Here is a 15,741-nt window from a genome sequence, read left to right on the forward strand (position 1 = left end):
GTGTGTGTGTGTGTGTGTGTGTGTGTGTGTGTGTGTGTGTGTGTGTGTGTGTGTGTGTGTGTGTGTGTGTGTGTGTGTGTGTGTGTGTGTGTGTAAGTGAGTATACATTAAGATGTCATTTTATTTCTGCCTGCATGATCAGCATTAACACAAGTTTGTGAAGATGCATATGCAACCTTGTGCGATGTTACCGGCTGTATGGTTGTATGTGTGTGTGTGTGTGTGTGTGTGTGTGTGTGTGTGTGTGTGTGTGTGTGTGTGAGTGTGTGTGTGTTGCATAGTAGCTTGTGCACTCAGTGAATTGGAGGACAGCAGTTACAGCGTTGACTCTTGGGGAACTAATCCCTGGAAGAGGCTTGTAGGCACCTGGTAAAAACATGTTCCTGGAGACCTTCTCCCGAGTTTGTCTTGTCGTCACGTCGTCCGCAGTGGACTCCCCACTCTGCCTCTCGCAGCCGCCGATGATCAGGTTGCGTCTTGGATTTCCATCTGAACCACCCTCTAATCTCATGACAGTTGAGCGTGAACGGAACCACTTCTCAGCCCTGTAAGGTCACCCCTCGCAGGAATTAGCACAACACATGTTTATGTGTCCCTATTACTTCAATGTGTCTGAGGTTTTGGATACACTGAGTGACGAATGATACACCCTGAATCAAATATTGAGGTGGCATTATGTAAATATAAAAAAAGAATAGAAAGAAATTTGCTTAGTTTTCACAAATCATGAAAATTGCTGTCATCCTGCTTGAATGTCTAATAAAATGAAGCATGAAACATTGCTAGAAAAACACATGCATGGCTTTAAAAGGTATATAATCATTATTTGCCAAAAAATCACAGAATATTAGAACACTTCAAGTCATCATTTTAAAATCACAACTAAATATTACAAACTACAATTGGCACTGTTATGCACCGACACGGTACAGCTTCATACAGTATAAGTCTCAAGGACCGGAACGAAGTTAAACAGAGGTCAAATGTAAAATATACTGTAATTCAGAAAAAGACACCTTGGGCATCCTGGTAGCAGAAGGTCATGATATTGAAGGACATGATATTGAACACGTTTCGCATATTGAGTATTGCCAGGGGATTTAGTCACCCTTTATTTCCTCTCTACTCACTATCAAATAAAGGCAAACATACCTGAAAAAACACCTAAAAGTAATATCCTGAGTTTCTCATGTAATCATCAAGGGATTAATACTTTAACAATTAACATCAACATGGAACGAGAAGCTCGCCATGTAGTTGGAAAAACAGTCCACATCACCTGCAAGAACTTAGCATGTGTAAAAGCTAAATAGATGTTGTTGCTATGTTTTATGAAGTACGTGTAAACATCTCTTTTTCTTAGGTTGTGTGCAGCTTGTAAACACAGGCTGGGTGTGGGGGGTAATAACGGGGGTTGGTATTGCCTTGTAAAAGACCAAAAAATTCAGTGTATTTCTCTGGAGGAAAACAACGACAATTTGTCTCCCTGCATCCCCTTGTAAAAGCTGAACAAGTCATGCAGTGCTTGTAAATACCTCAGCAGCACAGGCAGGGTAATGGGGATGATGAACAGTCCCACTTGATGGGTGTCTAGCGGCTCTTAGTGGTGAACTTCTGCAACGGAGGGACTTCACTGAGGTTGCATTACACCGTCCACTCACATGAGCAAAAAGGCATTCATGGAATTTATGTCCGTGTAATATATCTGGCACATTACTGCAAATACTGATAATAATCCTACTGCTATTCAGTGACCAACAACCACTATACAGCTTGTTTACAGACACATGTAAACATTTAGGACCTGCCAAAATGGCTGAGTGATGTAATGGAAACTATGCATGCACTGCTGACTCATCGAAATAGAGCGCAAATTAGAAAGCAGCAGTACAATGTCAGCGTGTGTTTGCATCTGGGCATGAACACAAGAACTGTGGTTTAATTTGACCCATGCAACAGAGGTCCCATCAGGTTTGGCTGTGGCTTCAAAATAACTCCTCTTTAGGAAGAAGAACACAGATCTGTGAAAAAGGCAAGTGTCTGTTATACCTGAGCTACTTCATTTGGTATTAAACCAGGCACTTTGGATTTTTTAAATAAATACAACTAAAGGACATTTGTGTTTTATAAATATGCTCAGTTGATCAAATTCTCACAAGATATTGCACATGCTGGACTCGTTGTTGTAACCATTACAGTTAATTTCTTTGTCGTTCAGATAATCAAACACACCACTGTTGATCATTTCCTTCTGCCATTGGATGGAGACTGCTCCTGTGCTGAACTTCTTGTAGAATTCCTCATCCCTTTGCTCAAACTGAATGTCTTCCACGGGGGAGGATTCCATTAAGGGATTTGTGTCCTTGGCGTAGACCACGTTGGATTTTGGCACCCATGGCGGATCAACCAGACCGGCCTCCAGACGGCGGAGATTGATGCTCTTGAAAAACACATGGTTCCGTGGATCGTCATTGACATTGCTTAAAAGAAACAAAAGACATTTAATGATTAGAGTTGGGAAAGAAGGTTATAAAAGCAGTAGGAAGGCAAAGGTATTAACCTGGGCAATAAAAGTGTTTGGATAGTTCCTTTAAAGTGAACAAAACTGCATTATAGAACGATAACATAGAGCTTAATATACTGTACATGTCTCTTTTAATTTATTTATACATTTCCATTCTTAACAGAGTTGCAGGACAGACAAATCCACTTCAAAACAAACTGGAAAAGAACAATAGAATACAGATTCTAAAAGAGAAGCATTTACTTGGTCGAATACGACATTCTCTGCACTATTAAGCCTATTGCTTTCTTTATTTCTGACATGTACATAGTTTACATCATCTGCATTTCTTGCAACATAATCTGCACTATTTTATTCGAATCTATTCTAATATTTTTATTTTGAAATTTGTTTTATTGTTTTATGTCCTATACAGGACTGTCTCAGAAAATTAGAATATTGTGATAAAGTTCTTTATTTTCTGTAATGCAATTAAAAAAACAAAAATGTCATACATTCTGGATTCATTACAAATCAACTGAAATATTGCAAGCCTTTTATTATTTTAATATTGCTGATTATGGCATACAGCTTAAGAAAACTCAAATATCCTATCTCTAAATATTAGAATATCATGAAAAAGTATACTAGTAGGGTGTTCAACGAATCACTTGAATCGTCTAATTAACTCGAAACACCTGCAAGGGTTTCCTGAGCCTTGAAAAACACTCAGCTTGGTTCAGTAAACTAAATCACAAGTATGGGGAAGACTGCTGATCTGACTGCTGTCCAGAGGACCGTCATTGACACCCTCCATCAGGAGGGTAAGACACAAAAAGAAATTTCTCAAAGAGCAAGCTGTTCACAGAGTGCAGTTTCAAAGCACATCCACAAAAAGTCTGTTGGAAGGGGGAAATGTGGCAGGAAACGCTGCACAACCAAGAGAGATGACCGCAGCCTTAACAGCATTGTGAAGAAGAGTCGCTTCCAGAATTTGGGGGAGCTTCAAAGACAGTGGACTGAAGCTGGAGTCCAGGTATCAAAAGTCACTGTTCACAGACGTGTCCGGGAAATGGGCTACAATAGCCGTATTCCCATGGTCAAGCCACTTCTCAACTCAAGACAACGGAAGAGGCGTCTGACTTGGGCTAAGGAAAAGAAGCACTGGACAGTTGCACAGTGGTCCAAAGTCCTCTTTTCAGACGAAAGCAAGTTTTGTATTTCATTTGGAAGTCAAGGCGCCAGAGTCTGGAGAAAGGCTGGAGAGGAGCAAAATCCAAGTTGCTTGAAATCCAGTGTGAAGTTCCCACAGTCAGCGATGGTTTGGGGAGCCATGTCAGCTGCTGGTGTTGGTCCACTGTGTTTCATCAAGCCCAGAGTAAATGCAGCTGTGTACCAAGAGATTTTAGAGCACTACATGCTTCCGTCTGCTGAAAAGCTCTATGGAGATGAGGAATTCATTTTCCAGCATGATCTGGCACCTGCCCACAGTGCCAAAACCACCAGTAACTGGTGTACTGACCATGGCATTACTGTCCTCGATTGGCCTGCAAATTCCCCTGACCTGAACCCCATAGAGAATATGTGGGGTATTGTGAAGAAGAAGCTGAAAGACACCAGACCCAACAATGCTAATGAGCTAAAGGCCGCTATTGAAGCATCCTGGGCATCCATAACACCTCAGCAATGCCACAGGCTGATTGCCTCCATGCCACGCCGCATTGATGCAGTAATCCGTGCAAAAGGATTCCCAACCAAGTACTGAGTGCATTAATGGACATTTTCAAATGTTTGATTGTGTTTTGCTGTTATAAATCTTTTTTTTTTACTTGGTCTGAGGAACTATTCTAATTTTTTGAGATAGGATTTTTGAGTTTTCTTAAGCTGTATGCCATAATCAGCAATATTAAAATAATAAAAGGCTTGCAATATTTCAGTTGATTTGTAATGAATCCAGAATGTATGACATTTTTGTTTTTTTAATTGCATTACAGAAAATAAAGAACTTTATCACAATATTCTAATTTTCTGAGACAGTCCTGTATATATATTATATGTTGCATTGTTGGAGGAGCTCAGGACTTAAGATTTGAATTGCCATTTCTACACTGTTGCATCTGTGCATATGACAATATAGCCTTTGAGTCCTTACCCTTGCGTGATTAGACCCTCACTCTAGTCTACTGTTAGTTTAATTTGTTTATTTGTTGCACCTGTTGGATTAGGACAACCTTATACAGGCAGCCCTCAGTCAGGCTGGGTGGCCAAAGGGCAAAACAACATCCTGCTAGAAGGGGACAACTACAAGATGAACTACGTAAGTATAACAAAATAATGTCTTCTTAAATTAAAGGCAGTTCGATTTAAAGTTGATGAATACACATAATTACTGAAGAACCAGTGGTACATGGAAATTGACATGTGCCACACATATGTGCCTGATTTCAACACTGGGGAAGTATACTTAGTAAAGCCTGAAGGCAAGCAATAGCGTCACGATTGGTGGAAATTCGGATTTGTTAGCAAATAAAAAAATAATGAGGATTTTATGGAAACTATGAGCTTGTTTTTATGTAGCGTACACTACTCTGTGTTTGTATTGCAAATTGCTTTATTTAACGAAACATTTTTTTTTTTATTTAAACAGAAAATGTATAAAAGATGATTAATAGTATCATAACTTTTTCATGTTTTTTTTAAACGTCCAACATTATAGAAGTGCATTGGCTGCTACCAATCACCTTTTGGTGCCTGGAAGCCAGTTGTTTTTATGAACCTCAACAATACAATAGTTTTCTCTTTTTTCAAGCTTTTTCAGTCTGTAAAAAATATCATTACAGTCAAAAGCAAAAAAGCATTTCCAAGCAAACTTAACACTTAAGCTTTCTGAACTGTACAACTTAATTTTTTGATGTCATTTTGAAAACAAAATTCTCCATAAATGTAGAGAAGGGGATATGGGGCTTGTTGTTGTCTGCGCTCTGGCTGCAGTGGTTTGAACTGAGGTTTATTTTTTTTCCCTTTTGAATTCATCCAGGGTTGTGACTTGGAGGTTATTACTAGCAATAGGCTACTCTTATTGAAAGACTGTATTGAACCAACAGCGTATGTTTTTACTGCTGCCGAAGAAGTGACATTTTTTATTTCCTTGACTGATGATTTGTCCCATGGCGCCTTATCCAACCTAATATGATAATAAACTAGGGCTTTAGAAATGTGAAACTTTCACTGACCGGCACCCAAGGCGATGCACCGACTTCTTCTTAAGAAAGCATCTGATGAGATCTTTGGAAGAATCATCAAAGTTTTTGTGTTCGAACTTGCAGTCATCCTCCAGAGTGCGACGAGTCACCTCATCATTCTGCACCTTTTCCCTGAAGTCTTTAAAAGGCAAACGGGCAGCCAGCATCTCATAGATGGTGCAGCCCAGAGACCACCAGTCCACAGATGTGCGATAGGCCTCCCTCTTTAGGATCTCAGGGGCCATGTAACCAGTCGTACCAGCCTGAGAACACAAACAGGGGGGAGAGAAAGTAGGATGAGGGAGATCTCATAAACATAAACCTTTGTTTTTCGGGGCACTGGGGCCTACAGAACATATTTCTACTTGGACTTTTATGTCATCTTTGCATTTTTATTCAAACCTTAAATATTATTGGAAGATAAAACTGGTGATGAGGAGTCTCAGGCAAACTGAGGAACAACTGCTATGACCTGTAGCATTGTATGCACACTGGAAGAAAAATATTTAACAACAGGTTAAACAATTGCCGTGTGCAGATGAAAATTAGCTTTAAAGCTAACTGCAATCCAATACATCAGACGGTAACATTTACATCTGTTTTAGTGACTTTACAATATATATCACTCTCCTACAAAGACATTTTTATTATTATTCTGTGTAGAGTTTTAGTTTGGAAACCAAACATAATAATACAATGTGAAACAACACTGTTGCATTACAAAATGCTGCATAACAGCATCATCAGATCAGTGGGCATTATTGTTCACTCTGTATCTCCTCTGCTGTGAGTGAAGCCTGCTGAGAATCTCCTGACTCATCTCCTTAGACAGACACGTGGAAGCCATATCTGGTACTAGTAGAGCACAGATTAACCGGCTAATGCTAACAGGCTCTGCTCAGTCCTCCATACATTGCTGTGATCAGCCAGTGTAGCGTCCAACTGGGGAGGAAGTCAGGCCCCTTTTAATCAGATTAGGTTGAGTCCAACAGGGTCATGCTGTCTTATGTTGTCTGTCAGACGTCAGAGCAGGAATAGGAATAATCATTTCTATTTCCGGTAAACTGCTTGTATCGGTGGGGGAACAATTATGCAGTGAAATAGTATAACATATAGCATATATTGATAAACGAATGAGAAAACCAAGCAAATATTCAATATATTAACAGTTTGATTAGAATGGAGATTATGTTGTGTTGCATAAACCTAATAAAGGCTTTGTACAGGGCACTGCAGTGTCAATGTATGATGGCGGGCACTGCAGGTTAATCTGGGACACGTCACCACACCTACCGTCTGGCAAACCTTTTTGTTCTTTGGTAGCTCCATAGCCAATCCCAGGTCTGACAGCCGACACTGTCCTTTGGCATCCAGAAGCACGTTCTCAGGCTTCATGTCCCGGTACACTATGTCCAAAGTGTGCAGGTGAAGGATCCCAGTGGTTATCTGGGCGGCGTAGTAAACAACACGCTCCATACACATGCCCCGCTCCCCAAGCTCGTATATGTGGAAATGTAGGTCTCCTCCATTCATAAGGTCCATGACCAGGCACAGGTGGTTCTTGTTGTCGTAGGCGTAAGCTAGGTTCACAATGAAGAGGCTGTTGACCTGTTCCAGGATCCGCTTCTCTAGAAGGGCAAGCCTCTCGCAACCTTTCTTCTTCAAGCACCTCTTATCCAGCTTCTTGCAGGCGTACATCTGGCCTGTGTGTTTGACCTGCACTGCACACACCTGCAAGACAGAGGAACATTCAATGTTATAACTGTTACTGTGGCATCCTTACATTTGTTTCTAATAATTTTACTGTGATTTTAAAAAGTAAGACAAATGCAACTTTTAGTTAACAATGGCCATTCTGTATACATGTGATGTTCAACAATAAGATGCTGGGATTTGTTGAACTTACCTCACCAAAACCACCTTTTCCCAAAGTCCTAAACTCATAAAAGTATCTGTCATTGATTTTCTGCTTCTCGTACTCCTTCCACTGCAAGAACTTATAAAAATAAGGGCTATCCAGATACTCCATGAACGGTTTGTCCCTCAGCAAGTCTCTTGTGGCTTCTCGTAACTTGTCCAACATCTCCTCATCAAATTTTTGGATTGATAATACCTTGCATATTCCAGCTGCCTCTCCTGTAAAGTATGAGACAAAACTCCTGGACCCAGGCTGAAAAAACGTAGCAAGGATTCTCTGTTTGTCCTTCTCTCTGGCTTCTTTTTCAGCAAAGCTCCAGTCACTAAGCTCCTGCAGGAACTCAGTGGCGACCATGTACTGCGAGTTAGAGGCCAGGAGAAACTGCTGGAACAACTTCTTCCCAATGGGCTGTTGCTCACACAGTGACTCGTAATTCCTCCCCACTGAAGCCTGGAGATCAGAGGACATCCTTGGTTTGGGCAGCGAAAGAGATGTCCACTGATCTCTGAGCTTATTGCGATTGATATTCTGAGCCTTCAGGTAGGTCGTGTTGGCCACCAAGTTGTCCAGTCCAGGCAGGGTGTCCATTTTGGATTGTATGCTGTCACATAGCCTACATGATCAACTACACATGCAGCTCAATCATCTGCAGGTTCCAGGCACAACTAAGCACCTGAAGCACCTTCATGCTGAACATCCTCTACCGCTTGTGCCTATCCTCTTGTAGCATTAAAAGTAGTACTATTATTGGGGATTTGCCATCAGCTGAGTGTCTTTGCATGCGTATTTGTAGACGCCACTAAGAGAAAGCAACTTATCTGGTCTGAACTTAAGAGGCTTTAGGCCTGTCTATTTTTAGGAGATACAAAGTAACTGTGTGCAGTAATTGGGCTGCCAGCATGACACGATGATGTGGCAGATCCTGACCGTAACACCTAATGAGTGATTTTAGCTTGTTATGAGATAAAGAAGCCACTGAGATGAGTATAATATGTGAAGTATGCTCACTTCTTCGCTTATTATAGGAGAAAGGGTGGGGGATTACGGATACTGAATTAGTCCTAATTAGTTAAGTAAGCAGCCTAAGATATTAATTTTCCTCACAGACTTTTAATGTAGCTCTCATGGGAGTGAAAGCTGTACAGCTCTGATGCTCAAAATAGCAAATCTTTTCAGCATCAGCAGCATGAAAGGTACACCTTTTTATTTTCCCTCCGCATTCAGCCACATCACTGGCACGCAACGCAATTGAATTATGTACTCATCATCAAGATTTATTGTAGTCATTTTATGTTTAAGATAATTACAAATGACACTATTCTTTCTGTTTCTAACACACTACCGCCTACAGAGGATTTGGACAAAATAACATGAACACCTGCACACATGGTTAAATGGTTGGACATTCCAATTGCAAAGCTGAGGTTGTGTCAAATAATGCATTATATGGTCAAATCTACCTCTGCATGCATTCGTCTTATCAATAATTAAATCCATATCTCACAGATTTAGTATTATTTTATATTATGCACTTTAGGAAAGTAGTTCTGTTTATTTGAGTGTTTATTGCATGATCAATCGATTATGGCTGAGTGCTGTATTTCTGTTGTATTAAAGCAATGTGTCAATACTAATTACAGCATTTAGTGAATAATTGATTGGTCAATCATCAGAAAGATAATAAATATGCTTCCTTGTCTAACATTATAGGTAATCAGATATATTAGCAGAGGTTTTTAGGTACACCCCCTTGGGCTTTAGGAAATGGTTTTCCTAAGTTTAATAGACTGAGACATTATATAATAAATGGCAGAATATATAATAATGAAAATAATCATTAGTGGCAGCCATAATACTTTTTGTCAAATCACAATAAGGGTCCTTTATGTGGCATTTTGACAGAAGATGGGAGTGCTTATTTTTCACTTCCTCGAATGATGGTTGTTTGAGGCAATGACCTTCCCCTCATTAGGCTCATGTCTAAGTGAATTATCCTGTTCAGTCTTCTTGACTAACAATGTTCCATGACGCTGCAACTGCAGAGGGAACACTGATATGTTCCGCATACGTGTGACTGCAGAAAATAAAACATTTGATCATGTTTGTTTATCATGTGTTTTTGCTAAAAAAAATATTAGAAAAATAAATGTGTAAAATTCTGGTTGGACTTTACAACTGCTTTGTGTTTGTAGTGATGGAAGAGGTATTCATATATATTACTCAAGGAAAAAGTATTTTTTAAAAGCATGACAAAATATGTTACAAGTTAACCATTAAAATACGTACTTATATAAATGCTATCACTTGAGGTAAATTGTGCTTGATCGAAGAAATGTGGTAACTGACTCTATTCAAAGTGTTACTTATTATATATCATTTGTATTTGCTGATTCATCACCATTTAAGCAGAAAAGTACTGTTGACTGAATGTCCACCGGAGTTGAGCCTGACTGTAACAAGGCCAACCTCCTTATACATGTTTAACAAGTGTTAGTTAGCATGGCTGCCTTCCAGGTAGTTCACTCAGACTGCCAAGGTACTTATAGCAATAAAGGGTTACTTAGGGATTGTAGAATCCATTCTTTAACTAGACATTAATGTTTGGGGAATGCTAAATCATTGTGAACTCCAAAGATAATGTTTAAGATATTCATACTTTTAAAGGCCGATTGTTTTATAGCATCGGAACATTTCAATCTAGGTCTGATGGGTCTATAGCTCCAGCACATCAGCTGAGTCTAATGTTTTTTTGTGACTGATCATTTGAATCATTCAAGAATATAAATATGTTTTCAATAAGAGGCAAACCATCTAAAATAATACATGCTTTCTAAAGACAAGCAGTGTTAAATTATCAATAATAATACATGTAAACTACCATTTACCATGTTTCCACTTGTTTATAGGAATTATTTACCAATCCTGAATTACTGGATGAACAAATACATGTTTACAGCTATACAGTTCTTTTATTTTTTTAAAGTCACATGTTCAGGATGTGCTCGACACCACCAAAGACACAGACAATAACATAAAACTAACATGTGACCAAACACTGAAACAAGGTTCATCCACCTCTTCATGATTCCTCCAGCCACATCCACCAATCAGTGACCAAAGAGTCTGCACCATTTTATTTTGTCCATCGTCCTCCTTAGACACTGGGACAACTGGAACATGCATTGATAGGTAGGAGGACAGTCGACAGGGTCAGTGGCTCTCTGCACAGGACGCTGCAGTGATCATTGTCAAGTCTCAAACCACTTTTAGGTTCTGCTGAAGATCCAGACCGCCTGGAATTATTTGCCAATTCTCTGAACCACCCAGTCCTGCTGGCAGAGGGGACAGCGATTGTTCTGCTTCACCCAAAGGGACATGCAACAGTTATGGAAGGAGTGGTTGCACTCTCCCCATACAACTGAGAGATGATGAAGATAGAAGAAATTGGGAAAGACAATGAATGAGTTAGTCACACAGAATATAAAAGTACCACTTTTTTATTTATTTAATAGTGAATGGTGAAAACGAACTTCCTTTCAAAGTGCAGGTGCTTACATTTGTGTTTTATCTCAATCTCTTCATAAAAAGGCACAATCTTTGGCATCTAGGTGATGCTTCAGTACAATCAAACAAGGGAACGTGACACTAATTAATGGTATATAAATGGTGTAGATTTACACTAGTCAATAAGAAAGCACATTAACTGCATTCCTGCGTAGACATAGTTTATTCATTTGCAATAACACTCATACGCCAATAACTTAATTGAACTTGTACTGTTTATTTTATTTTCTTATTAACATATTCAATTATTATAATTGTAAATTACAATTATATTAACTTGTCAGCAAATGCTTTTGTAATGTGTGTGCATCATACATATAGATCTTGAGTTAAATATCTGTTGGCAATCTGCCTACTATTATTAACTATATAATGTGCGTCATACAAACAAAACAATGATAATATATGCAAATTCAGTGTAACGTCAATCATTGAAATGACATGAAACGACCAACACAACCCCTCTCTATGACCAGCTGCTTTAGTATGTTATTTTTGACAGCTCCGACCAACTAGCTAATGTTAGATTTTTGGATCGACCTGCCACCTATGGGTTTGTTTGGTGATTAAAACACAGCTGTAACATATTTTAAAGCCAATATAGTCTTACCAACACAGTCCTCTTGTTTGTTTTCCGCCTGGCATCGGAGACAAGCGTCTGAAAACAAAGAAAAACATGTTACAGAGACGCTGGTCCTGTTACTTCAGGCACTAATGCTGATATTAGCCACGTTAGCTCCACCAGCCCGGTTCGAGGCTAGGCTAGCCGAGCAACAGCGTCGGTTCCTCGTACTCACCCATCACTTGTACCCGGCAAATGGCACACGTATCACACTCAACGTCCCAGCTCCACATTGCCACAGCATTCCACTTCTTTAGGGAAAACATTTTGTCCCCTCCCGACTTAGAGCTTAAAGAAGTGTTGTGAGAGAGGACAATCGGCGGCTCGTCACCGTCATCCATCTCTGCTGCACAGTTAGCCAGGCTAGCTAAGCTAAACAAAATGGACGTAACAGTTATAAGCAATGCTAATGCTAGCTGGTCTTCTCTCCATAGAAACAAAAGATGGCGCTGTTCTTCCAGTGTGTGAATTACATGGATTTATTGACAGCTTCTCAGACAACACACAGCAGGTATTGGGGATATTTTGAATGTGTAGCCTTTCTTGTTCTATTCACACTGTTAGACATTATTATTATTTTCAGCCTACCTATTTACAGTAGCCTATCGTAACTTCAATATTACAGTGAATTTGCTTTACAGTAGCCCATGTTACATTGTTTAATAGTTGATGACTTAATATGTTTGGAAGTATGAAAGCCTACTGTAAACTTTTTACCATAGTCTCTCATACAACAAAGTATCATTTACTGTAATACACATTAGCCTTATGCAAATTCAAACACAGGTTTACTGGATTTAATGGCTCTAATAATATGGGATCAAAAAGGTATCGCTCTGTGCAGTGTAAATAGCATGTATTAATGTTAAAAATAGCATTGACTAATTAATATTGTGTGTCTCATTAAATTACAGTAACCAATTATTGTTTTTTAATGCAGTTCATACAAAAAAAGGTGAAAAAAAGCATTGTTAGTTTACAAATGCCCATATGAACTCAGTTTATAAATAGTGATCATACTTAGAAGCTTGGCACAAATGTTTTTCCCACACACACACACTTAGTTTCTTCTCATTTCAGTTAGTAAAAATGACAGAGAATCAGGGGAATTGTTTTTGTTTTAACTTAACAACTAAAGGAGATGGAGATGGAAAGGTTATTAAAGTTTCTCGTCAGAAGCTTCTTTTGGCATTACAAGGATGACCGAGTGTCAATGCCATCTCTTTTATAATGCTACACTCAGTAGGGCTTCGACTAAACCGCATTAAGACAACTGTTTATACAGTAATAAAGCTTCTCCAAGTATACAGTGGTGATAACCTCCAATAACCTCTTCTGGCTTTGCATGCAACTTCTGTGTAAACCACTCTGGATTATTTACAACTAGTTGAATAGCTACTTACCATATTGGTAAAATCAAAGAGCGGTTTGAGCTTCTTGTAACATGAATAACTTAATGGCAAAGTGTGCATATTCCCGACTTCCAAATAAGCTTGATATTCAAACCCTCTGCTGGGACCAGTCTATGGCTGGGACTAGGACAGTAACAGTAGGTGGTCTCATTAATAATTTACTATGGCTCGGCTACAATGTTTTTGCTTGTCTAGCGCCACCCTGTGTATAAACAGGGCACTGCAGCATCGACCCAAGAATCTTTTCATGCTACTACAACTATACTAGCCGTAGCCTATATCCTGTATTGTTTTGTATTTCATCGTACTAAATGCACATCATTTACTAATATACAATATACTGCAATGCATGCATGTAAATAATGTATTTATTATATGTGAATGGCTCATGCATAATAATACTCCAAAGTATTTATTGAACATAAAAGGCTTCAAGATTTGTAAAAATAAAAACATAAATTAGCATAGCTATAGAAAAGTATTTTTAAACAATAAACACAAGCTTAAATGTTGTTATTAAAATATCTGACAATTGACAAGCTTTTAACAAAAGCACCACTCCAGTTTACTTTAAGCATATGTTAATATAACAATATCTGACTGTATTTAAGCAAATATAATCAATCCTTTTTTAATCAGTGATTAAAAACGCTAAGTGTCTTGCAGCATCCATTTATTCTAGATAAAAAGAGCTGTCATAACCATAAAAAGACAAAACCTCCCCCAGGACTGTGACAGAAAGTGAGCACGTAACAAGCAGTAACACCATGTTCTTGCCTTGTTTCCACTCCCTCACATCCCAGTCTTTGTACAGATGCCTGTAGAGAAAACTGGTGCTTTTGTCATCACTGTTTGAAAGTGTGTTGTTTTGATTTTTCCACAGCGAGGTAGGAAACCTCTCACAGTGATTAGAGTGGTGACATGTGGAGCAACATTTTTACTTTAGCAGCACAAGAGTCACTCAGTCAAAAAACTCTGCTTGTCTTCACCAGCACCACGACCACTTTGTTAACTTTCAATATGCACGCTCTCTAGTACAACAACAGTTTCACGCTCAATCCGTTTTACAGCATGCTACATTTTAAAGTATGGCTGTTCTACAGTGAAACAATGAGCACTGAGTGGATATGTGCTGGAGTAAAGAAGCATTTGAGCTACCTCAAAGCCAACTACCAATAAAAGGAAGTTCTATTTTCATTGTTACCTTTACCGGTGCGTCCTTCATTCAAAAGTGATTTACTCTGAAGTATGCTATATTCTGGATAAGAAGCATCTTTATGCAGATTCTACTGGCCCTCCGCTGTCTGTTCTGTCCACACTGACCCTATGTCAGGCTCAAGTCATATTAGGCTTGCATAGGTTTGTGCTGGAAATGAGGGCTACTTCATGGGCATCAGTCAGCGATTCATTAGAGCACTGGACATTAGGCACAATGAACTTCAGATAACATTGAACTGGAGGTTGTTGGAGAGAAAAATAAGATATGTGGACATCTGTATGAACCGGCTACTTGCTATACTTTGCATAGCAGCTTCACTGTTCATTAGGTAGAGTTAGCAACACAGGTTAAGGCAGGGTTCTGCAACCTTTTTGACCAAAAGAGCCATTTTGCTCCTTTTTCCCCAAACATATTTTGTCTGGAGCCGCAAAACATATTTCATAGCTTGATAGCTAAGTTGTATTTATTGTTATCAGACAAAAACTACAGTTTTTTTGCATTTATTAGGCTATTTATTACATTATATAAAACTGTTAACCTCTAATAAGAAACAAAGAACTCCTATAAGGAGAATTACAAATAATACACAGGCCTACTTTAAAATAAATTAAACACAGCACTTGGGGAGTCCTCTGCACATTTGAAGGGGAAAAAAATATTATTAAAATGGGCCCACTTTGAAATAAATAAAACATATAGCTGCACCCTAAAACGAGTTAAAGGTAGGGTAGGTAAGAATGAAGAAACCAGCTTGTGTGCGCTAGAATTTGAAAATACACAACTGGAAAAAAATAGGCCTCTTCCTTCAGACTTTCTTACAGATTCCCTCCTCCAACACACACGAACGCGCATCATCAATGAGGCCACGAGATAAGTTTGTGCACAGATGGAAGGCTGACAGGCAGGTAGGCCATCCAGTTATTTTAGCGGGGTCGGCTAAAATGATTGGTCGTGCTTTTTACAGCGCTACGGCTTCCAGAGATTAATTTTTGTATGTATTTATTGTCAAAGCATTTAATATATTCATTGCTATCGGGACGTTAAGAGCATTCCATGGAATATAACAAAAAGAGTTTTCTGAAATAAATTACATACCCCATTAAATTATGACTGAAGATCGTCAGCTGTCTTCCTCTCCCTTGTTGTTCCTCGATACGTAAAGGCTGCAGCACCGTTGACAACTTCTCTCTACATATCAAACATACCGGTAAACCAGCATCGTTTGCTGTGAAAGCATATAACTCTGTCCACACAGAATTAA

At 39.0% G+C, this 15,741-nt stretch overlaps 2 protein-coding genes across 2 annotated transcripts; both read right to left on the reverse strand.

Annotated features, from left to right (window-relative positions):
* Positions 1-2,146: 2,146 nt before the first annotated feature.
* Positions 2,147-8,251, reverse strand: LOC307035361 (rhodopsin kinase grk7-b-like; the record flags this gene model as incomplete). Its single annotated transcript, XM_079674558.1, has 4 exons — positions 2,147-2,480; positions 5,743-6,008; positions 7,039-7,476; positions 7,652-8,251. The coding sequence occupies 4 exons, from the start codon at positions 8,249-8,251 to the stop codon at positions 2,153-2,155; spliced, it is 1,632 nt and encodes a 543-aa protein (XP_079530684.1). The 3' UTR covers positions 2,147-2,152.
* Positions 8,252-10,612: 2,361 nt separating this feature from the next.
* On the reverse strand, positions 10,613-12,252 carry rnf7 (ring finger protein 7). Its single transcript, XM_079676269.1, has 3 exons — positions 12,025-12,252; positions 11,838-11,885; positions 10,613-11,081 (listed from the first exon to the last, which is right to left on the reverse strand). Exons 1-3 carry the CDS (start codon positions 12,188-12,190, stop codon positions 10,963-10,965), a joined length of 333 nt encoding a protein of 110 aa, XP_079532395.1. The 5' UTR covers positions 12,191-12,252; the 3' UTR covers positions 10,613-10,962.
* Positions 12,253-15,741: the final 3,489 nt, after the last annotated feature.

The sequence above is a fragment of the Notothenia rossii genome (genome assembly GCF_949606895.1).
Source record: "Notothenia rossii genome assembly, chromosome: 4".
Classification (NCBI taxonomy): domain Eukaryota; kingdom Metazoa; phylum Chordata; class Actinopteri; order Perciformes; family Nototheniidae; genus Notothenia; species Notothenia rossii.

Excerpts from the sequence above, each read along its gene's own strand:
- rnf7 (XM_079676269.1), bottom strand. The coding sequence starts at position 12,190 with ATGGATGACGGTGACGAGCCGCCGATTGTCCTCTCTCACAACACTTCT. Across the intron at positions 11,886-12,024 it reads TTGCCGGGTACAAGTGATGG|ACGCTTGTCTCCGATGCCAG; the intron begins GTGAGTACGAGG and ends CTTTGTTTTCAG. Across the intron at positions 11,082-11,837 it reads CAAACAAGAGGACTGTGTTG|TTGTATGGGGAGAGTGCAAC; the intron begins GTAAGACTATAT and ends ATCATCTCTCAG.